The sequence below is a fragment of the Athalia rosae genome, chromosome 3, assembly GCF_917208135.1.
Source record: "Athalia rosae chromosome 3, iyAthRosa1.1, whole genome shotgun sequence".
Classification (NCBI taxonomy): domain Eukaryota; kingdom Metazoa; phylum Arthropoda; class Insecta; order Hymenoptera; family Athaliidae; genus Athalia; species Athalia rosae.
This window is the reverse complement of record NC_064028.1, coordinates 11,408,043-11,432,566: the sequence shown is the minus strand read 5'-3', so window position 1 is coordinate 11,432,566 and position 24,524 is coordinate 11,408,043. Positions and strand designations below refer to the sequence as shown.

Genomic DNA, 24,524 nt, shown 5'->3' with positions numbered 1-24,524 from the left:
TACGAAAGTATGTTTGATTCCTAATTATGGCTCTAAACAGTACAAAACGTAAAACTATATTAACTCTGAAGCTCAAATAAAATCATAACTCATATGAATGACTAATGAGAGTGAAATTACTATTTTCCATACACTGAAATTCAAGGCTATTGATTTTCAGATAACTTCAATAAAGCTTTTATAGCATTAGCAAGTTTATCTGTGGATATAGCAGTTCTTGGTGAGCGACTTAACAAAATTGAAGAACTAATGACGAAGGCTAATCCGAGGGCAGATACTGAGGCATTCACTGAAATATCTGTCATGTTTCCATTCAAAACTAAGGAAGATATTTTGATTTTTGAAGGCAACCTGGCAACAGACCCTGAACTTATGGATAAATTGGTAAATCAATGAGAAAATAAAATTTCAAGTAAATGAGTACTATTAACCTAGTTTGTTACCATTTATCAATTTTTCATGTAGGTGAAATATCTATCACAGATAGGTGGTAATAGCGCAAAGGAAAACATCTTCAGAATCATGCGTAAAGTTTTCACCAATGATGTTGCACGACAATCGTCGTGGCTAGGCCTGAGAAACAATTTCAAAATCAGTTGTTTGAAGACCACACTTGGCATTAAAAGTATGTAATTAGTCTAAATTCTAACAGTAGTCTTGTGATTTAATTGGGCGATTTTTCTCATTATACGAATTCTGAGCTGTAGTCGTCTACTAATGATTTGTAAAAAAACAGTCCTAATTATTCCAGTTGCAGTGATGACGAGGTTCAAAATGACTGATAAAGAGTTTGAAGAAATTGCAAGCGAATGGTTACGACAAGCTAATCAACGTTGTACGAGGGAACAGAAGCGAGTTCAGAAAAATTTATAAAATCTACTATAGCTTATACCACTCATTATATCAGTAGATTCAGACCAATCGAAAGCAAATGTGAGGGACCAATATTTGAAAGACAATGCCACACGCTTGTTTGAATATCACAGGATATTTCTTACATGGGTTTTGCTAAATTGTTTCGAAAAACATGTGATCTTGAAGGAATGATTTCTGATAGTTTTATTGAAACTTAATATTTTTAATACCATTCACCTTTCGACTTATATTACTTGAGCGGAGTATATGTTTCTAAATTTATGCTGTTTCGCTATATTCAATCCTTTTTATGGAGTCACTAGTTCGTACAGAAACCATACCTAATTCTTGGCATATCATTGTCTCTGACATTTTGGATTATACCTGTTTATCAACTTTTTTATCTCATCAATATGAAATACACAATTGATACGTTTTTTATTTTCATTTGTAATTTGATTTTTATTTTCATCAATATGCTTCTGTCTTTTCGTAATGTCATAATCATCCTTTACATCGACTATAATTTTTCTTGAGTGTTTACTCGCCAACAATAAAACGGTCCAATATATATACTTAATAGTAGAATTATGGTTCCTAACATCAGACGTAGCGATTGAGAAGTATCGTGTGTGTTAATTTCGGTATTCAGTTCAAGTATGGATAGTAGGTATATTTGATCACCTGTTTCTCAAATTTTTTTTGTTTGCAATAACGATGAATGCAATTCCAGACTTTGGTTACTCAATCAATGTTGAAGTAAGGTGCAACAAGTAGTTTGTAAGGTTTTATTGTTCCTAAATAGAAGACTGTTATAAGTATAAGTAGCAAAGATTAATTCTTGATATCGATCATGGAAATATGATTTCCTTTTTCATTATATATAGTTTATTCGTAAGAAATAGCTTGACTCATATCAAACTTGGATTATATGGACATGTGATGAAAACATGTATTGCTGTGCGAAAGACTAAAATTTGCCGGTAACCAAACATCCTCATATTACTCGATTAATATAATATGATATTTTTGTTATTGTTTTGATATTTTGATATGAAACTGAAATAATATAGGCATAAATGTACAAGTACACATTATTATAAGCATACTATCGATAAGACATTGTTTCCTGTATCGAATTTTATTAGACTATTTGTATGTACGAAAGTTTATATAACTAAAATAAAAAATCACATTATTTACTGGATAGCTATACTTGAAATATTTTTACTATCGCCGATACGGTTCATTACGTTGAATGATGATTTATTTATTCATGAATGATAACTTTTGAAAATAGTAAGAATATATTACAGGGATAACATTCTTTAGGTATGTGTGATACGTAATTTCTGTGTATACTATAGAAACAATTATATCCTCAATATATCTATTTCATGCAGCTGCCATGTTAATGATATAATATACCTGTCTCGTATCTGCTATGTAGCAGGTCTGTAACGTAAGTCAGATCACATATCGCTGTGATGTTCCATGGTCTAAACCTGTGACATAGCTGTTACTTAGAATGTGCCGGACATTCTCGAGTCCCAGGACTATACACGAACTCTACACATGACATAATAGATACCTCTGAGAAATCGCATAATACATCATTTTTACATAAATGCAATGACGATGTGTTTGCTGGGTCATTATGTTGGATACAACGAATAATACTGGTGGTAGTTTGACGAACTTCGGCCCCTTCCGTTTCCTTCTCTGTACTGTGAAGATGTGGTGTATCACTGCTTCCCAATAAAGAACTATTATATAACATCCGATCAATTGCTTTTACTTATCTTAAACGTTTATACCAAATAAAACAGCTCCAGTCAGCCCAAAGAGTTCGTTTTGTCAACAGGTTATGGGCCCAGGTGCGAAAAATTAACTGTTTTATAAGGACACGAAATTTTTTTTTCTTCAAAATGGCGGACAGCTCGCGTTTTAAGATAGTGAAGCTCAACGGCGAAAATTATGAAGTATGGAGTTATAAACTAGAATTACTGCTCATAAAGGACAAAGTGTGGAAAGTGATAAAGGACGATGCACCACCTACATTGACAAGTGATTGGACAGATTGCGACGATCAGGCTCGTGCAACAATTGGACTTTTAGTCGAAGATAGTCAGTTGCATCACCTCAGGAACGCTACAACAGCGCGTGCAGCCTGGGACTCATTAAAGGACTACCATCAAAAGTCAACGCTATCAAGCAAAATTTTTTTACTGAAAAGAATTCGTAGATTAACATTAACGGAAGGTGGTAACATGGAAGAGCATATAACCAAATTTGACATTTCAGTTATCACTAGGTTTACGGGACCCGTCAATTTGACGGATTTCAAACTTTGAAATGAAACACGCAAAAAACCATAGCATTAATCTTAACTATTTTGCATCGTAAATTTATAATTTCATTAAAAGAATTTATACGCACAATTAGTATTTTCCTAAGCTTTATAAATTTTGAAAATTGTATCTTGTATACCTATTTCTACGGAACCCGTCAATTTGACGGGTTAGCTGATTACGTCAACAATCCTTATATATTTGCTTCGCTTGTAAAATTATACCTCCAATAGCAAATATAAGACTGAAAGAAAGGTCTAAGACCCCCGCCCCCCCCCCCCCCCCCCCCCCAACTCATAATCTCAATAGCGCCTCGATAACGAATTGTGTAGCCCGGGTGTCAAATCCTCGCGTTATTCGAAACTCAAAGCGTGCAGCAGACTAAATGTCGTATCGAAAAGATATTCAGTTCATGTGTTGGTGCAAACATAAACAACACAACTTATAAGTATTTTATTTTTACGTGAAGCCTTATATTGTTAAACTCAGATTTAGTTTGAATAAATTGATTTTTTAAAAATAAATACGTATTTTCATCCACCCGTCAATTTGACGGATGCTCGTAGAGATAGGTATATATAAGAAACGCCCGTAAACCTAGTGTTAATAAATTGGCTGCATAAGGAGAAACATTAAGGGACAACCTCATAGCTGCTATGCTCCTTGGTAGCTTACCAGATTCTTACAATGCGTTAATCACAGGCCTGGAGAGCAGATCAGAGAATGAACTCACACTACAGCTAGTACAAAGCAAACTCATAGACGAATACAAGAGGCGAAAGTATACTAGTACAGACAAAGACCAAAATGAAACAGCAATGAAGATTGATAGCGGACAGCACTCAGGACAGCACCAAAAGATAACTTGTTTTTTTCTGCAAAAAGGACGGACACTACAAGAAGGAATGCAGGAAATATAAAGCTTGGAAAGAAAAACATGAAAAAGCGAAACAAGTCGAAGAGAATGAATCATGTTTTATGACAAATGTGCAACAAGATGTGAAAACAAATAAGGAGTCATGTTTTGGGGTAAGAGGAAAACAGAAGAAGAATAATGCCTGGTTCGTTGATTCAGGAGCGACCAGTCATATGGCAAATTATAAAGAATGTTTTACTGAGTTCAATCCAGGAAGAAAAGGTCATGTGCGTTTGGCAGACGAACAACAGCTATGTGCAATTAAGGGTTCTGGAACAAGTACGATAAGATTCAAGACTTGTGACGGAAACACATCAAATATAGAAATAAAAAACGTTCTATACGTACCAGAACTGACCGCAAGCTTATTATCAGTCAAAGAGTTAGCAGCTGAAGGATATAAACTATTGTTCGAAGACACTAACTGTAAGATAATGAAAGGCGAGGAGATTCAAGCCACAGCCAGTTCGTCACCCGAACTATATGAAATTAAGACTGCAGAAAGAACGTGCACAACAACAGAAACTGAACACAACGGAAATTGTCAACATACATGGCATAGACGTTTTGGACACCGGGAACCACGTGCAATTAAGAAACTAGAAATAAAAGGATTAGCAACAAACATAAAAATCAAGGACTGTGGAAAACGAGAAATATGTGAGAGTTGCATAAAGGGCAAGATGACTCGAAAACCTTTCCCAAAGGAGTCAAACAGCAAAACCGGAAAAACATTAGACCTCATACATACAGATGTTTGCGGTCCTATGCAAACTATAACGCCGGGTAACAAAAAATACATTTTAACATTAATTGATAACTATTCCAGATACACTGAGATATACCTCATGCAGTACAAGTCAGAAGCGACCTCGTATTTAAAGAATTTCATAGAAATGACTAAAACACAATATCAAGATAAACCAAAAATGATACGTTCGGATCGAGGAGGAGAATATCTTAACAAAAATTTACAGGATTACCTAAAGAAGGAAGGGATTCAAGTGCAATATACGACAGCATATTCACCCCAACAGAATGGGGTAGCTGAGAGAAAAAACAGGAGTCTTTTAGGAATGGCAAGATGTATGCTGTTCGATGCAAATTTACCAAAGAAATACTGGGGCGAGGCAGTTAATACGGCTAATTACTTATAAAATAGGCTGCCATCAAAAATAATCGATAGAACACCGCATGAACTATGGCACAAAGAAAAACCAAATTTAGAAAATTTACATATTTTCGGTTGCAAAGCGTATGCACAAATACCAAAAGAACACAGACAGAAACTAGACGAGAAAGGAGAAGAATTAACATTTGTTGGATACTCTAAGGAGTCTAAAGCTTTTCGTTTACTGGACATAAAAACAGATCGCATAAAAATCAGTCGAGACGTAATATTCCTTGATCATCAATCGAGGATCACTGAAAACGAAACAACACAAGAAATTATCTTTATGCCTAAAGTTTTACCAAACGAAGAAACCAAAGGTGAAGTTACTGATGATGATTCGCCAGATTCAACAACCGAATATGAAAATTCTTCAAACGAAACAGACAACGAAGAAGTCCAAGAAAAGGAACCACAAATAAAAGTCAGAAGGTCTCGAAGAGCCAATAAAGGAGTTCCTCCAAAGAGATATGAAGAGATATTGGGATTAACAATGGAATCAGAAGAACCAACAACTCGAAAAGAGGCAATGTCTGGACCGAACAAAGTACATTGGCAGAACGCGATGGATGAGAAAATCGAATCATTGAAGAAACAGAATACATGGGAATTAACACCTGCACCGCTAGACAAAGATGTCATTTCATGCAAATAGGTGTTCAAAATAAAAGGAAATGCCGAAGGTAACATCAACAAATATAAAGCAAGGCTTGTTGCCAGAGGTTTTTCACAAAAATACGGCATAGATTACAATGAAGTATTTGCACCAGTAGTGCGTCAAACCACGTTTAGAATACTTCTAACAAAAGCAGGCAAAAGGGGATTGTTAATAAAACATTTTGACGCAAAAACAGCATTCTTAAATGGCCCATTAAAGGAAACAGTTTATATGAAGCAACCGGAAGGCTACATTCCAGAAGGATCAGAGGGAATGGTTTGTAAACTGAATAAGAGTATTTATGGTTTGAAACAAGCAGCAAAAGTCTGGAATGATCAACTAAACCAAATTCTTCTGAAGTATGATTTTCGGCAAAGTGAAGCTGACCCATGTCTATATGTAAAGGGAATGGATGGAGAAGAGATCTATCTGATAATCTATGTAGATGATTTTCTAATTGCAGGAAAGGAAATGAAGGATATTGATAATATAACTGTTTTCTTGAAAAAGAATTTTATTTTAAAGGATCTTGGATTACTACAAAATTATTTAGGAATCGAGGTTACAAGAAATTCAGAAGGATTCTACAAAATTAATCAATCAAAGTACATACAAAAAATCTTAGATAAATTTGGACTCCAGGACGCAAAGCCATCAAATATACCTTTGGATCCGGGATACCTGAAAAACAAAGAAGACAAAAAGTTAATGCAACAGAGTGAAAAATATCAACAGCTTATCGGAGCCCTACTGTATATTGCAGTAAATTCAAGACCTGATATAGCAGCAAGTATCAGTATTCTAAGTCAACACAATCAGCAACCATTGGAGGCAGATTGGACCGAAGCAAAGAGGGTACTACGTTATCTAAAGGGGACAAAGGACAGAAAACTGATACTAGGAGACAAAAATGGAGAGCAAGGATTAATTGGATATGCTGACGCAGACTGGGCAGAAAACAGGATTGACAGGAAGTCTAATAGTGGACATTTGTTCAAACTATTCAATGCGACAATTAGTTGGGGATGTCGAAAGCAAAATTGCGTTGCATTGTCATCAACGGAAGCAGAGTATATAGCCCTTGCAGAGGCCTCTCAGGAAGCTCTCTGGATACAAAGACTGCTGACTGATTTTCAAGAAGCATCGCAAAGAAAAATTATCATATATGAAGATAACCAAAGCTGTCTGAAAATGACACAAAACAAAAATTTTAGCCACCGTACAAAACACGTAGACACGAAATATCACTATATAAAGGACCTAAGGAAGGAGGGAATAGTAGAACATGTTTATTGTCCAACAGAGCATATGCTGGCAGACATGTTAACAAAACCATTGCAAGCTGTAAAATTGAGGAACATATCAGAAAAATGTGGTTTATCAGGTTAATCAAGATGTATGAAGCATTCGTTGAGGAAGGGTGTTGGATACAACAAATAATACTGGTGGTAGTTTGACGAACTTCGGCCCCTTCCGTTTCCTTCTCTGTACTGAGAAGATGTGGTGTATCACTGCTTTCCAATAAAGAACTATTATATAACATCCAATCAAGTGCTTTTACTTATCTTAAACGTTTATACCAAATGAAACAGCTTCAGTCAGCCCAAAGAGTTCGTTTTATCAACACATTACCCAAATAATCAACGCAAACACCGACCCTTCGTCAACAACAGGACGGGGCGAATACCGCCACTTTTCTCGTCGATCGAGCGATTTTAATCGTTTCCGTCGTTTCCGTCAAACTTGCTTTTTTCTTTGATTCCACAATTCCGTTCAATGACACTTTTCTCGTCGATCAAGCGATTTTCATCGTTTCCGTAAATTCCATCAATTCCACTATTCCTATTAATTGCGCGACTTCTATCGCTTACACTGTTTCCATCAATCAAGCGATCATCATGGTTTCCGTCATTTTCGTTCATTTCAATATTCTCTTGATTCCACGATCCTGTTCGAATCCACTTTTGTCGTTGATCAAGCGATTTCCATCGTTTCCGTCATATTCATTAAATTCACTGTTTCTGTTCATTTCGCGACTTCTATCGTTTTTACTGTTTCCGTCAATCAAGCGATCGACATGGTTTCTGTCATTTTCGTCAATTTCGATATTATTCTGATTCCACGATTCCATTCAATGACACTTTTTTTGTCGAACAAGCGATTTTCACCGTTTTCGTTGTTTTCGTCAATCCTACTGTTGTTGCCAAATTCACGATTCCGTTCAATTACACTTTTTACGTCGATCACATAAATCCCGACGTTTTTGTTGTTTTCGTCAATTCCGCTTTTGTTTTGTAATTTTACGATTTCGATCAAATACATTTTTCTCGTCGTTCAAGCGATTTTCATCGTTTCGGTCATTTCTGTCAATTTCAATATTTCTTCAATTTCACGATCCTGTTTGAATCTACTATTTTCGTTGATCAAGCGATTCCCATAGTTTTTGTTGTTTTCGTCAATCCCACTGATGTTCCTAATTTTACGATTTCGTTCAAACACACTTTTCTCGTCGATCAAGCGATTTCTATCGTTTCCGTAGTTTCCGTCAATTTCAATATTTCTTTAATTCCACGATCCTGTTTGAATCTACTATTTTCATCGACCGAGCGATTTCTATCGCTACCGTCATATTTATTAATTTCACTTTTTTTATCAATTCAACGATTTTGTTACACTTCACTTTTCTCGTCGATCCAGCGATTCCCATCATTCCCGTCGTTGCTGTCAATTTTACTATTTCTGTTGATTTCACCACTTCTATCGTTTACACTGTTCTGGTCAGTCAAGCGATAATCATGGTTCCTGTCATTTCCGTCAATCCCAATATTTTTTCGATTCCACGATTTCGTTCAATGACATTTTTCTCGTCGATCAAGCGATCTTTGTCGTTCCCGTCGTTGACGTCACTCTCACTTTTGTCTCGAGATTCACGATTCCGTTCAATCACACTTTTCTCGTCGATCGAGCGATTTTCATCGTTCCGGTCATTTCCGTCAAATTCAATATTTCTCCAATTTCACGATCCTTTTTGAATCTACTATTTTCGTCGATCAAGTGATTCCCATCGTTTTTGTTGTTTTCGTCAATCCTTCTTTTGTCTTTCATTTTACGATTTCGTTCGAACACACTTTTCTCGTCGATCGAGCGATTTCCATCGTTTCCGTAATTTTCGTTAATTTTGGAATCTTTTCAATTCCTTGATTCTGTTCAATCACACTTTCCTTGTCGATCGAGCGATTTCTATCGTTTCCGTCGTTTCCGTCAATCTCACTTTTGTTTCCAGATCCACGATTCCATTTAAGCACACTTTTCTCTTTGATCAAGCGATTTCCATCGTTTCGGTCATTTCCGTCAATTTCAATATTTCTTTGATTCTACGATCCTGTTCAAATCCACTTTCCCTGTTGATCAAGCGATTTTAATCTTTTTGTAATTTCTGTCAATAACGACGATTACCGAAAGTCGAGCGATACGAACAATTTTTTATTCAGGGCATTGAAAAGTGTATATTTTTCTGCAAATTTTAAGCCCACGTAGATCCGTTTAGTTCAAACCGTTCCCGAGATCACCACTTTGTACTTTGGTGCACTTGGGCGCCATGTTTTTCAAAATTTCTGAAATTTTCCAACGGGATTGTTTTGAAAAATTTTTCAGAAAATCTCTCTGAATTTTTTCGAATTTTTCGAACGGTTTTTCAACGAGTGGCGACGCTCCAAAGTTCACCTACTTCGGTCAACTCCTAAAAAACCACGTTTTTTGACCTTTCGGTGGTGATAACTGTCGTTGTGGTTTTTTCTTGATATTTGAATATGAGTCATCATACGCGGAATACTTCAAGCTTTTGAACCTTTTTTGAATTTCTGCTCTATCAATTTTTTCTTCGTAGTTATAAACCTCCAAACCCAGGGTTCTAATCTTTACGGCCCGACAGTAGATAGGGCACCCCTTCGTGAATCTGTTGACGAGTTTTCGCGACTTGGTCGGTAATCGTAACCCGATTTCCTGCGCGGTGACGAGTCACTCCTGTTCCTAGTCATTTGTCGGTACTCGTCCTCGGTGACGTGGATCTCCTCCGTAACGGGTCCATTCCTTAATGTTTCGAGAGTTACTACTAGTCTAACTGAATTATCGCGCCCTCCTCCGATTGAACAGTCTAATCGGCCGGGACTAAGACGTGTAATTTGGCAATTCGTTCCGATGTTATTTGAGAATTCGCGTGCAAAATTTTCCCGCCTATTCCCTTCGTGGAATCGCACCCTAGTTTGCCTTCCTTCAACGAAGGCGTCCCCAAGATAATGTTGCTGTTAAGGCGAGGTGTACGTTTCTCTTTCGTTTACCGCATTTCCCTGCTGGTATTGTACGAAGGCACCTGAAGGGTTCGAAAAATTATCGGGTGTTAACCTTCGAGCGGTTGTATCATCTTGGTCGAATTCTGCGTGGATGTGCGATGCTATTCTATTCACTACGATTTCTCTAGCGTCTCTCTCGGTAGAAAGAGAGTTTGCGCGGCTCGTTGTTTCGGTGCTTGCTTGACTATTGGTTAAGCTTAGCGCGCTCACGATTCTCAATACTTCGTCGATTTTATTTTCGCGCGCCTCGACATGTTTTAATCTGTCGTCGAAAAGGTCTAGTCTCCTCGCGACGGATTCGACCATGCCTTCTAGCGGTAACCTTCGCGAGCTATCTTGTGGAATAGGTGTACCTGAACGTGACCCCCGACCTCTACCTGGCAGCTGATTCGCCTGATTCGGTGGCTGATACCCCCTGACTAATCCCGTTGCACTTTCTAACGTATTCGCGTGGTAAGTATGACCTAACGCTGCTCCGGTGTCAACAATTCGGTTAGCTGAAGGATCAGATGGTGCATTTTGCCCCCCAGAATATCCCTGCTCAGGTGGGACCGCGAAAGTCTCGTTGACAGGCATATTTGACCCCCTCTTATTCGACGCTTTCTTTGGGTTTGTTGTTGTTTTCGCGGCCGCTCTGGTTATTCGTTTCTTAGGCGGCGAAAAGAACATTGACATAGTCGCTTCTCATGCTAATAATAACGTCGCTTCTCGAGTTTGGTAATTTTAGTCAAGTAATAACGTTTGACTTGCCAGAGCTAATGTGCGTAATTTCTACAATGCTTGATACGGAATTACGTAATACAATAAAAGATTCAACAAATAATACAATAAATAATTCGACAAATAATTCACTAAATAATTTAACAAATAATCCAATCGATTACCACCTGTGATTCGCACACAGCAATTTGACGAATAACACACACTAATAAATTACTATATTCGGGATAATCAGGCCAATTATTATAATTATATATCAGTAATATTCTTAATACGTACTTATAATATTTCTGGCGTGGTCGACCAATCAAGAGTAGAAGAGACACTTGTGAGCGAATGTTTTTTTACAATTCTACTGCCCGTCTAGGCTATCGCTCGCACGCGGCGACTCTGTTGCCGGCCGGTGTGTAACAAGGACTTCCTACCGAAAAGGATGGGTGATGTTTAAACTCTTCTCTTTCGCTCTTGCGGTGTTGCCTAATCTTATTCTAGATTTATTTCAACTGCCACAATTTTGAATTCAGGATTCAATACATTAAATCTTATAACTTGGCTTTAAATACAATAACTTAATTAGTATTAGATTTCCCAACTTGGAATTAACAGACGTTACTTCCAAGTTGACAATAAATAATTCCAATTTTTCCAACTTGGCTCCACGTTGGGCGCCAAATAAGACAGATACTCTGTTCCAGCTGTGCTACTTTGGGCGTAAAAGGACGACGATTATCTCGCTCCTTTTACTATTAGATGAGAACAAAGTTCACACTTGCCGCGGCCGTGGTCCAACGGCTGACAAGGCTCTTTTGACGAATTCTTAATTCGATATCAATTTTCAAGAATAATTTAAATACAATTGCCAGCAATCTTGGTCAGTTAACTGACAAAATTTCGACTCCCCGCGAACGGGCCTTCCTGACAACAGACGGACAAGAGGACAACAATTACGTACCTTCTCAATGACAGACGATTAAGAAGTCTCGTGTCTTCCTATTAGTTTTGAACTTCACCCCACAGGTAGACAAATTTCTGCTTGTGGAGTGGTGGAACTGCGGCGCGGGTTTTAATTGCGATCACTTATTCTAGCGTGAATTGCCCTTACATTAATCGACTTACAATAATTACGGATAACGAGTATTGGACAAAACACAAGGGGAAATAATACTATTTCAGGGCGTCAATTCTAGTTTGGATGTCGAGATGAAATACTTTCCTATCACACTTCATAAGGGTGATACTAACTACTGTACAGTAATGACATGTGATTACATGGGAATCAAATATTCTCGCCATACAGCCCCCTGAGCCAAAATGATTATCTCCAACCATTGTTTTCCTAGAATCTTAATTATCCGGGAAAAATAATTTTTTTTACGTCATTACTATTATCATAACAATGCATGAAAATGAGTATACAGGGCGTTATCGATAACTTTGGCCAAAATGATAGGGTAGGTAGAGTACCCAAGTAATTTAATAACAAAATCAGGAAAAAAATATTAAAAAAAATACGGTTGTTTTTTTTTTTTGTTTAGTAAAATAATGAAAATAGTATAAATTCAAAATTTATTCATTTTTAACAAATTATTTGTTAAATAAACAATGATAAATTAAATGAAACAAACTTTTTTTTGCCATATATCGAAGATCAAGGTAAATCATGACTTAAAAAAAACGGTTCTTCAATATTATTTATAAATAGTATCAAGAAATTGTTAATCAATAAATCCGTTTTTAAATTGTAAATAAATTTTTTCAAGGAACGATTTTCCTTCCACAAATCATCGTTTGCATCACAGATTTGGTTTCCAAAACAAAATTTTCATTTATCTCGTTGACAACGCATTTGTTTATAACAATTTTTTAAACAACGCGAGATCACAATTAAAAACAATCATTCTCATGTAGCTTTCGATGATGAAAAAATGGATCAATGGAAATATTTGGGAAAAAAACTTTTTTTATATGGTTAATTTGAGTTTTCAACTTTTTGACTACGTAAATTGTTGATGAAAAAGTGAAAATTTTTATTTATTTTTAAAACTACATTAAATATGATTTTCAAATGATTTATAGCAATATTTCGAATGAATATATGTGAATTTTTTTGAAAAGGGTGTAACGTGCGACTTTAGGCGCGACAACAATTTGTTAAAGGTTCGACCCTTGCCGAAAGGATACAGTGAGGAAGGTGTGAAAGTTTGACTCAATGATTGATATGTTGCACATTTACTTGTTTATTGGTACGTATGTTGACTTTGTTGGAGATTTGTTCGAGAAGAAAGATGTTTCTAGTTCGAAGGTTAGGAGTAGAGAGCTGCTTGGCTAGAGAAGATGTAAAGAAGGAAGGTTCGGAATTAGGAGGGGTTTTTAGCTGACAATGAGTTGCATACGTTGGTGCCGTATGCAACTCGCACGATTCCTAGTTGCAAATCTATATGCAGTGGTGAATAGGAGAAGAGGATGTGAGAGATCGGGTTCAGCGTGGGATAGTTGAGATAAGGAGAGGCGTTAGACGTAACACCCCCCCCGTTAGAGGGAACATAGGCTTTGGTACAAAGGGTATGTTCCTGATATAGAGATGAAGTAGGGCGTAGGTATTGATAGTGCTAAATACATAAAAGATCCTAGTGTACTATGCTTAGGAGCTAATTCATAGTTTGTTCACAATTTCAGAATATATATATGGTATTCAGTATTAGGTATACTACGTTCTTATTCACTAGGTATAATCTATGATTGGTGGACCAAGTGAGCCTGGAATAATCCTTTATTTGATCCAAAAGTACATTTTTCAAATATGCTATCTCATTTCTTATATACTAGTTTTTATTCGTATCGAAATGGAAGAAAGAGGAAATTTGGTTTTGTTGGAATCTTAGGAACTACGAAGGTAATAAAAGCTGGTATTCATGAGCCTATGAGTATCTTATTTTCTAAGGCTACACCATTGATTTTGGCACGGATGTATTTAATAATCTGCCGTAATTTCTCTGACCTCTAGAGGGTGTTTTCTCACTGTAATAAAGGTTGGTGGTTGTGCTTTTGGGGGCACTGGTTTGGGTTCTACAGTAGGCAGAGGTGGTGGGAGTGCCTTCAGGCGTGTATCGCGTGTTGTATTGTAGCTGATTGTGTCAAGGTGAGGATGTATTATTTCGAGTGATATGGGTTTGTCGTATGTTGCGTGTTTAGAGCGTGTGTGACGCTTTTTTCCGTTACACGAGCAGAGCTTGAAGATTGTGAGAATTTTACTGAATGCTGATTGTGAGAATCGGTATATTAGGTATAGTATTCCTATTGCTGATATCGCTACGCCAGCGTATGTGAGCGCCGTCTTCAGACTGGTAGTCTCTTGTTTATCGCGATGATGCGTACTGATTTCCGTAGCTTGTTTTATTATGTCGCTGAGGGCTAGCCCATTTGAATTTAAGTCGTCAATGTTTACAGTAGGTTTATATTTGTGAAACATGGGAATCGAAGAGAGGTTTACGGTGTGGTTCGCATTCAGGTTTTGATATATTTCCGTTAAGTTAAGTGCGAATTTGAGGCAATCAATGTTATCGCTTCTGAATATCCTGAGCATTTATTGTCAAGCCTTAATATGCCCGAGCCAGTTAGAGTGGTACGCGTTGCCTCGACATCTGGGCAGGAGATATGCATGGTCTCAGGTTTCGAGACAGAGTAAAGCCAGGTGTTCGGTGCTCTCAGTTTCGACCAGAAGGAGCCATCGAAGCTGTCTATGCGTATGTCGCAAGTTTCAAGAGTTTTGGGTGGATTGTTAAGAAAAAGTTCTATTTCGCAAGATCCATGATTATTGGTGTGGTATAGTGGGTGGTTTTGCTTGTAAATGTATGCGTTTCTTGACTTCTTACATTGTGAAAAGTCAGTCTCTGAGAGGTGGAAATATGAGTTTCTATTCGAGGCTACTGCAATGTAGTCGTTACTTGGGGTGATATGCGCGAATTTGTTATTGGATTTATCAAAATTTTGTTTCGCTGGAATTGGAATCAAATGGAATAAGTTGAATAATTCGTCATTCAGAAGAGGTATCGATAGTACGTAAATTAAGTTCGGTTCATTGTATGCTATTTCCAATTGGCATAGTTTGATCAATTCTACTGCGTATATATTCGTCAAAGGGACTGGGAATCGTAAGAGTGGTTCCAATGATTGGATGTGTTGTAAGCTGGTTGATCAACTGTTTCGGTGTTAATATTCTTGGGTGGATGATACCGTTTTGCGTCGACGGGGCAGTTTAAATCCAGTTCATATTCGTTCGTCATTTCATCCAGTGTTATTACATGTTCCGCGAAGCTTAATATCGCGGAATTTTGTTCTAATCGGGTCTTGAGGGTGTGTGAAGTATTAAAGAGGAATATTGTTTGTCCGTCTAATTCTGAGATGTGTTTCTCAATGTTATCGATTTTTCGTTCGTGAGCGCCCAGTGTTGATTGGACGATATGGGTCTGATTTGCTAACAGAAGCGCCAAATGATTGGTATCATTGAAAAGTCTGTCTATTTGTGAATTATAGTATTCTCCATCTTCCTCATTGAGCGTGCCATATAGTGTCTTGTGTATAGTTCCGACGAGGCTGTAGTACCAGTTTCGTTTCACGCGTGTGTGTGCAAGTTGCGATAATTTTACGTGTATTTCGTTGGTTTCTTTATATCCTACGAGGTCTCCAATTTGTTGCAGGTATTCGGTTATGGTCAATAATCTCTTCTTTGAAAGTGTTAGTACATCCTTTGCTCCACAAGTTGACCCGAGCATTTTGCACCTGTTGTACAGTATGTCATGGTACTGTTGTGATCCTTTTTTGAGGGAGCACTACCTTCCGTTGGATTGGGATCCGTTGACTGGTAAAGGATTTAAATTCAAGATCTAAGAATGGTTATACTTTATTTGTGAACCGATGAAATTAAAGTGAAGTTGCTGGTTCGAAGCGAGAATTGAGAGTGAGTTGAAAGTGGCTGTTCCGAGGTGATGAAACCAATATGGCAACTGAATTTACTGCGAATTTTAGCCGGTAAATACTTCGGCGAATCAAACCTGAAGACTAAACATCCCGCCGCAATCAGCCATATTCAATATCACTCTGTGGCGACATAAGATAAAGAAATAATAAGCAAATAGAATAGGTGGGATTATAACACCTCCCCCTTTAGAATGAATATAATAGCGAAGCGAACATATTCATCGGTTAATATTATTATGGTTACTCCAGATGAGGATTACAATAATTTCCTCACCGGCCATATTTAGTGATATACAGAGCGGACAACGTGAAATTGCGCACCCCATTTGCACATGCGCGATCGTCGGCATTTGTTTCGCAGAATGTCCAACAACACTCCGCTTTCAGATTTAGCTGTCAAATACAAGGACCTAACCTGAACTTTTCGATGAGTGTATTTCTGTCGACATTTAATTAATCTCTCATTCAATTGATCAATTTTATTTGATGCTATGCCACCCTACTTATCTGTGTCTGGTTTTGTGTCGCATTATTCACCTGACACAACATACCTCAGTCATATTTAAATACGGCGATCTCAGCTGTATTGGTGATCGACAATTTGACAGCTACAGCTGAAATCTGAGGCTGTTGGTACAACACGCTAGCAGATGATAAATTCGACTGCCGTTTTGATTCACGCTTGCGCACAATATCTGGGTGCGCAATTTCACGTTGTCCGCTCTGTATACATACATATAACAGTGTATACAAAGATATTAGATGTAATTTTCGTTTATAAAAATGGTTACGCTCTAAGATCTCGGCCATCACGACATCTCAATCTAAGTGATATAATTTCAGTTTGTTTGCATGTAAAATTTTTAATTTGCCTTTAATCTTTAACTCAAAATTTAATTCATTAATCTGTTTGGTAATTAGATAAGGTCCATGAAATTTCGGATCTAACGGTCCTGCGGTCTCGTTGGCTGCCAAAACTAGATCCTCTGGTTTGAAGGTTTGGGGTCTTATTACCTGATCATAATTTAATTTTGATTTCTCTTTAGAACTGATGATGTTTTCTTTCGCGATTTTCTGGCTATCGCTTAATTTTTCAGAAAGTCGTCGAGCGTAATCTTTATATGTTTCTTCCTCTGGGTCGTGCGCTACTCTGCAAGGAATTCTAGCTATCTGTCCATATATGAGTTCATAAGGTGAGATTTTGGTTATTGTATGCGGGGTTGTGTTGTAAGCGAGAATATACATGGGTAGAGATTCGTTCCAATTATCGATGGCTGACATACATCTTAAATAGTCCTTGAGGGTACCATGACTCCGTTCAAGAGCACCGTTAGTCTGCGGATGGTATGCGGTACAGTTTAATTTTTTGATTTTCAGTATTTTCGTAACTTGAGTGAAAAGCTCGCTCATGAAGTTAGTACCTTGGTCAGTCAGAATAGATTGTGGAACTCCGTAATTGGAAATAAAATTTCGAATAAAAGCCTCGGCTGTGTGTTCAGCTGTAGCCGCTCTTAAAGGATAGGCTTGCGAGAATTTAGTGAGGTCATCCTGTAAAGTGAGTATGTAACTATGTCCGGATTTAGTAGTAGGAAGTGGTCAGACTATGTCTAAGAAAACCTTCTCAAATGGCTTACTACTGCTTGTCGTAATTTTCATGGGCATTTTGGTCTTTCGTCGATCGGTTTTAGATTTTTGACAGGTTATACAATTTCGCACGTAGTTCTTCACGTCATGTTTCATCGAATCGCAATGATACCTTTCTTTGATTCGATTTATAGTTCGGCTTACACCTTGGTGTCCACCTGAAGGACTGTTGTGGTATTCTTTGATAATATCTTGAGTTTGATGTGGTGTCAGATTTGTTTTAAGGTTTGTACAAATTGAAATTTTAATACCAGATCCTTGAAATACGTATCGCAGCATAGTACGAATCTTATGCCAAGCTAGACGATCAAGTCCGCAAGCTATTCTTGGCATAGAAACGGATTTAATGGAATCTAATTTTCCTGAAATTTATCAAACTAATGTAAATATCCTCATAGGTTGGCTTATCCCAATAATTTTGCTTGGTCATTGGGTAATATATATTACGGTCTGACAGTTGTAGTTTTGCGGTCGAATAAAGATCGGATTGGTCCTTGAGTTGCTCGACATGACCGTATCTAGTTTTGAATTCTAGAGCTATCCCTTTATTCATTTCGAAGTCCGTAGAGACAGTGTGTGCATAATTGTCATTTCGATTAAAAAGGTCATCATGAACCTCTACGATGTTTGGATTTTGTATTATCGTTGTTTTTACAATGTTCAAATAGTCTGCGTACCTTGGAAAGGAATATTCTGAATTTGTCACGTAAACCTGGCTTATGCCTGCGTGTGGTTCTATAGGGTTTCTACTCAATGCATCTGCATTTTGGTTCTTCTTTCCTGGTTTATAATGAATTTCGTACTCGTATTCCGAGAGTTTAATTTGCCATCGAACCAATTTACTATTTGGATTTTTGGCGTTGAAAAGCCAAGTCAAAGGTCTATGGTCTGTGAATATTTTGAATTTTCTACCGAAAAGGTAGGGTCTGAAGTGCTGTACGGCCCATACTATTGCAAGAAGTTCGCGCTCGATCGTCGAGTAGTTTGTTTCAGCTGTGTTCAAGGTTCGTGACGCGTACGCTATGGGTCTATCGTCGCCTGGTGCGCCTTGCGATAAGATTGCACCTACAGCGGTGCTGCTGGCGTCTATAGTTAGATTAAAAGTCTGTGCATAATCTGGGTATATCAGGATAGAATCAGATACCAATGCATTTTTCAATTCCTCAAACGATTTCTGTTGCAGAGATGTCCACTCGAATGGTTTATCCTTTCGTAATAATTCTGTCATTGGTTTTGCAATTAATGAGAAATTATTGATAAACCGTCGGTAGTAACCTACTAATCCAAGGAAAGATTTTATGTTGGTTGGAGTTTTTGGCGTAGGGAATTCTTTAACCGCCTTGATTTTACTTGGGTCAGGTTTTATCCCGTCCTCAGATATGAGATGTCCTAAACAAGTTACTTCCTTCCGAAGGAATTCACACTTATCCGGCTGTAGTCGTAAATTATATTTTCTTAATTTTCGTAATATAGCTTCAAATTTTTCATTATGGTTTTGGAGTGAGTTTGCATAGATTATAATGTCATCCAAATATACTAAACATTTCAATCCTTGTAAGCCTGACAGAACGGTATTAGTTAACCTTTGGCAAGTGGAAGGCGCATTTTTTAATCCGAAGGGCATGCGGATATATTCAAAGTGTCCGCTAGAAGTTGAAAAAGCGGTTTTCCTAGTGTCAGAAGGATCCATTGGTATCTGATGAAAGCCACTGGCCATATCAAGTACGGTAAAATATTTTGAGTTGCCCAGCTGATCGAGAATGTCAACTATGTTCGGAAGAGGATAGGAGTCACCGATCGTCTTTTCGTTTAATTTACGGTAATCCACCACTATTCTCCATTTCCTTTTTCCCGATGCATCCAACTTTTTAGGTACTATCCAAATAGGCGAATTCCAAGGTGATTCGGAATCCCTAATTATCCCCTTTTCCAAAAGATCTGTCATTTGTCTGTCTACTTCCGTTTTATGAATTTCCGGATATCTGTATTGTCTAATATGGACAGGCGTTTCGTCCGTAAGTTTTATTTTGTGAGAACACGCGTTGGTTCCTGGTAAGATATCTCCTTCTAAGTAGAAAAGGTCATTAAATTTGGTACAACATTCCAATATACTTTCTTTCTCTTCCGGGTTGAGATGATCTAATCTTAAGGCATTTTTCAACTTGTCTATTCTATTAGCCGAATGATTTTCATTAATGACATTAATCGTTTGCGTGTCACTCGCAGTATTATCGCATATTTCAAAGGCTCGTTGAGGATCGATTTCAACGATACAGTCCTTTTCAGTAAAATTGACTAGACTCGTAATTGCCGTCATATTCGGTAGAATTTTCACGAAGCTTTCACCAATAAAGATTCCCGTTCTTATTTCTGTTTTTCCTAATCTGCTATCGGACATTGACATTTCACTGACAACGGGGATGTCAGCTAAAATTTCGGTTCTGGCGGGAATCAATAACTTCCTCTGCTGAATCAATTTGTACCTACGACTGCCCAAAAGTAATTCTGATTTTTCTATACCTCGATGTTTGTAATTTATTGCAGCGTTATTGAATTTTGTTAGGAGGTAATTTCCAATGAGGCCATCTTGAGCAAAGCCTAACGTATCATCTACAACATGAAATTTAATTGGACTTATTTCCTTTCCGCAATTAAAAGTAAGTTCGATCGTTCCGATTGTGAACGCTTGTGAATCACTAGCTAATCCCTTTAGTTTAATTTTTTCATCAAGATTTATATCAGATTGTTGCGAGATGAATTTTTTTTTTATAAGACATGGGTAAGCTCCAGTGTCTGCCATAAACAAATTTTGAGATTGGTTCAACTCGGGTACGGAAAGAATTACATTGTTAGGTGATCCTAAAAGGCTGATCTTATGCTCTATCATTTCTAATCCTTCGTTGTTTGGGTTGAGCGGGTTTCTCCTACCATGGACCTCGTTCCGCTCACTAACGCTGTCCGATTTACAAAATTTGGTTGTTGATTGGCATTATTTGGAGTAGACTTAGAGGCTAGCATGGCTCTTCTTTTGAAGCAATTAGCTTGCACGTGTCCTGGCTTTTTGCAAAAGAAACATGCTAATCTGTTACTGTCTACTGGATAAACTCGATGACATTCATCGCAAGTAATTTCTTCTGTAATGCAGCACTCGTTTATTAGTTCTGAACAATTTTGAGAGCAGTAATTTATTTCTTGGGAATCAGGTTCGAATGGTTCTTCATATTCATCGCATTCGTCATTTGTACATGCATTAATAGCCTCTGGTTTTTTCCTAATTTGAAACAATTTTTCATTGAATGTCCTGTCTTATCACAGTGTTGACAAGTAATTTTACTTCTATCCAAAGTAACTGATTTGGAAAATTGGCTTATTCGATCTTCAGTTATCTTCAGTCTTTCTTCGTCTGAAGCTGTTTGGTATGCTTTTATCAAATCTTTGGGGTTCCTTATCCTTAACATATCGCGCATTTTTTCATTCAAACCGGCTATAAAACAATCTTTAGCTTTTGTAGTGATCAGATTATGGTAGAATTCTTTATCTGACTTAGTTTTAGCAGGGCCTGATTCTATAATTTTTATGCATAAACGTTCGATTCTCTGGTAAAAAGAATCGATTGATTCTCCAGCACGTTGCCTGCAAATGCTTAGCTCTAGTTCCCATTGCCTATTTGTACCCTTTTCCTCGTATATTGTCAATAATTCAATTTTGAGGTCTTGGTAGTCCTCTATAACTCTACCCTGAATTCTCCTATACGCACTACCAGTGATCTTGCTGTATACGTGCTCATAGAGCTCCTCCTTCTCGGAGTCTGGACATCGTTTAAAGGCGCGGTCACATTTATCAATGAATTCACGAATGGAGACGCTTTGCCATCCATTAAACGTTGGAAGAAGTTTAGCAAGATCTTTCGCGATGGGTGCCATTTTCTAAAATTCTAGTTGAAGCTACTGATCCAAAGTTAATTGAATAACGTTTGTTGATTTAAATTATTTAACGAGACTTACAGTACGAGTGAAATGACCATAAACATAATGCAATTCTTCCGTCGTGTTCGTCCAGTTGACTTCAGCACATCCGTATGGTATCCGTCGGCGAAATGTCGGGGATCTGTCACCGAAATTTTCCTCTTGCGCATATGTCTTGACGATCTTGAGGTTTCTTCAGCGCCTCTTCATGTAGGGCACGTATCTTCTGTGCTTGGGGCACGGTTATTGCAAAAGTTGTGACACAAATGATTTCGTGGATAATGCACAACTGTGGGGTCTTTTTTTTGTTTTTTTTTTTTTATTTGAGTAGGTTCGTTCGAAATTTTACACTTCTTCAACCTATCAATCTTCCAATCTTTCAATTTTTCACTCTTTCAATCTTCCACCTCGGTGAATTTTAAGACACTATAGGTTTTACGGGTTTTGTTAACGTTGATATCTACAACGGTGAAATTCAATTCACTGATTCTTGCGGGTTTTGATGACGTTGATTTCTACAACGGTGAAATTCAATTCACTAATTCTTGCGGGTTTTGATGACGTTGATTTCTACAACGGTGAAATTCAATTCACTGATTCTTGCGGGTTTTGATGACGTTGATTTCTACAACGGTGAAATTCAATTCACTGATTCTTGCGGGTTTTGATGACGTTGATTTCTACAACGGACTCGTTTTCACTTCGAACACTTTTCGCTATTTCACCTTTTTCACTTAATTCACCAGTCTTTCGATCTCCAGTCTATCCCGACGCTGCCACCAATTTTGTTGTGATCCTTTTTTGAGGGAGCACTACCTTCCGTTGGATTGGGATCCGTTGACTGGTAAAGGATTTGAATTCAAGATCTAAGAATGGTTATACTTTATTTGTGAACCGATGAAATTAAAGTGAAGTTGCTGGTTCGAAGAGAGAATTGAGAGTGAGTTGAAAGTGGCTGTTCCGAGGTGATAAAACCAATATGGCAACTGAATTTACTGTGAATTTTAGCCGGTAAATACTTCGGCGAATCAAACCTGAAGACTGAACATCCTGCCGCAATCAGCCATATTCAATATCACTCTGTGGCGACATAAGATAAAGAAATAATAAGCAAATAGAATAGGTGGGATTATAACAGAACCTCTCCAATTTCCCTAACTTAGAAGTAAGATTTTCAACGTTTACGTAGCTACTCGGAGTCCACTCGCTATCGAATGTTCGTAGATCCGGTAGTTGTTCATAATAGATTCCCGGATTCGTACTGAGCGTCGTTGCGGTAAAAGATGTATGGGCATAGTTGATCAGGACCGCAACGCATCTGTAATTATTTCGCATTGTTTATAGTAACTGTTTTTAAAGGTCAGCCTGATTGCTATTGTCACCTACGATATTTTTAAGGGGTTGGTTGATATTCGGTCCGTATATGGGCTAATTTGAGTTTATTTAAGTGTACTATTTTGGTTTTATTGTTAGTGATGCAAATCTCAGCGTTTATTCCGTCAATTATACGTTTAATTATGTACGGGCCTTTATAATGGTCATCAAGTTTAGAGCGTGATTCGTTTATAAGAAATACTTTTTGTCCAGCTTCGAAAAGTTGCGTGTTAATCTTCTTGTCATAGTAGCTTTTCGATCTTTGTTTCGCGTATTGTAAGTTTTGTATCGCTCTTTCGCGAACATCGGTGAGGTTTGCTAGTAGGTCGAGCATAAAAGTATCATGTGTGTTGCTCGTCGCGGCTGTGCCTTTTGAATTCGATAGTAATTGAGCTACTTTGCCGAAGATTAGTTGGTACGGTGTAAAGCCCGTCCCTTCGTGTTTTGCGGTATGATAACAGAAGATCGCGAAGCGTATGTATTTATCCCAATCCTTGCCAGTTTTAATATAGTGTTTAATGTGTTCGATGAGGACTAGATGGCTGCGGTCTAGGGACCCGTTTGATTGTGGTCGATACGCCGTAGTTCTCACTTGTTTGATTTTGAAAAGTCTGCATATCTGTTTGATCGTGGTACTCGTGAAATTTTGTCCTTGATCCGTCAGTATTACTCGTGGCGCTCCGTAACGCGTAATGAATTCCTTCGCGAATGCAGTACCTATTGTTTGGGCAGTCGCGTTAGGAAAGGGGATGGCATCTAAAAATTTTGTTAGATTACATTGTACTGTCAATAAATATTGGTTGTTAGATTCTGTGACGGGAAGGGGCCCTATTATATCGAGTGCGACTTTATCGAAAGCGTCTGCCGGAGTGTCTGTGATTATCATCGGTAGTTTCGTTTTTTTTCGAACTAATTTCTTTTTCTGGCAGCTGTCGCAAGTTTTAACGAAGTCTTGAATTTGGGCTTTCATGTTAGGCCAATGGTAATTTTCTCTAATCCTGTTGTAAATTTTTGTGACGCCTTGGTGGCCACCTAATAATGATTCGTGATATTCTTTAATTATTTGTTCGCGTAACGATACGTCGGGTATCATTGTTTCGTTGGTGCAAATCATAATTCTTACATTTGTTTTCCCGAATATATAATAGAATAATTTTTTGACGATAGTCCACCGGAGATCCTCTAATCCCGGGTTTGTTTTTGTGAACGAAAATGCATCAATCTTACGTAGATTTATTAAGTGTTTTAATCTTGTCAAGGTATAAGAGAGGTCTTCTAGATCAATTTTATCTGAGCGTTTGCCTCTAATAACGAGGGTTATGATGTATTTATTTTCGAGCTTCGTCAGGGCTATTCCGCGCGTTTCGGGTTTATTAATTGTAAAGGTTTCTTTCCGCAACATTTCTCTATTTATTAATTGTCTGGCTAGATCGTCATTCCACGGTTTTTCCGCTGGTACGCAGTGTACGATGTTTGTGTTTTTCGTGAATATTCCATCTTTAGATTCTGTAATGTTAGTTGTTGGTGTTATGTTGTCTAAATTA

General features: G+C 37.7%; 1 protein-coding gene across 1 annotated transcript; it reads left to right on the top strand.

Moving 5' to 3' along the window:
• The first annotated feature begins 206 nt into the window (after positions 1 to 206).
• On the top strand, positions 207 to 2,402 carry LOC125500192. Its single transcript, XM_048651934.1, has 3 exons — positions 207 to 384; positions 466 to 625; positions 752 to 2,402. Exons 1-3 carry the CDS (start codon positions 250 to 252, stop codon positions 871 to 873), a joined length of 417 nt encoding a protein of 138 aa, XP_048507891.1. The 5' UTR covers positions 207 to 249; the 3' UTR covers positions 874 to 2,402.
• The last annotated feature ends 22,122 nt before the right edge of the window (positions 2,403 to 24,524 follow it).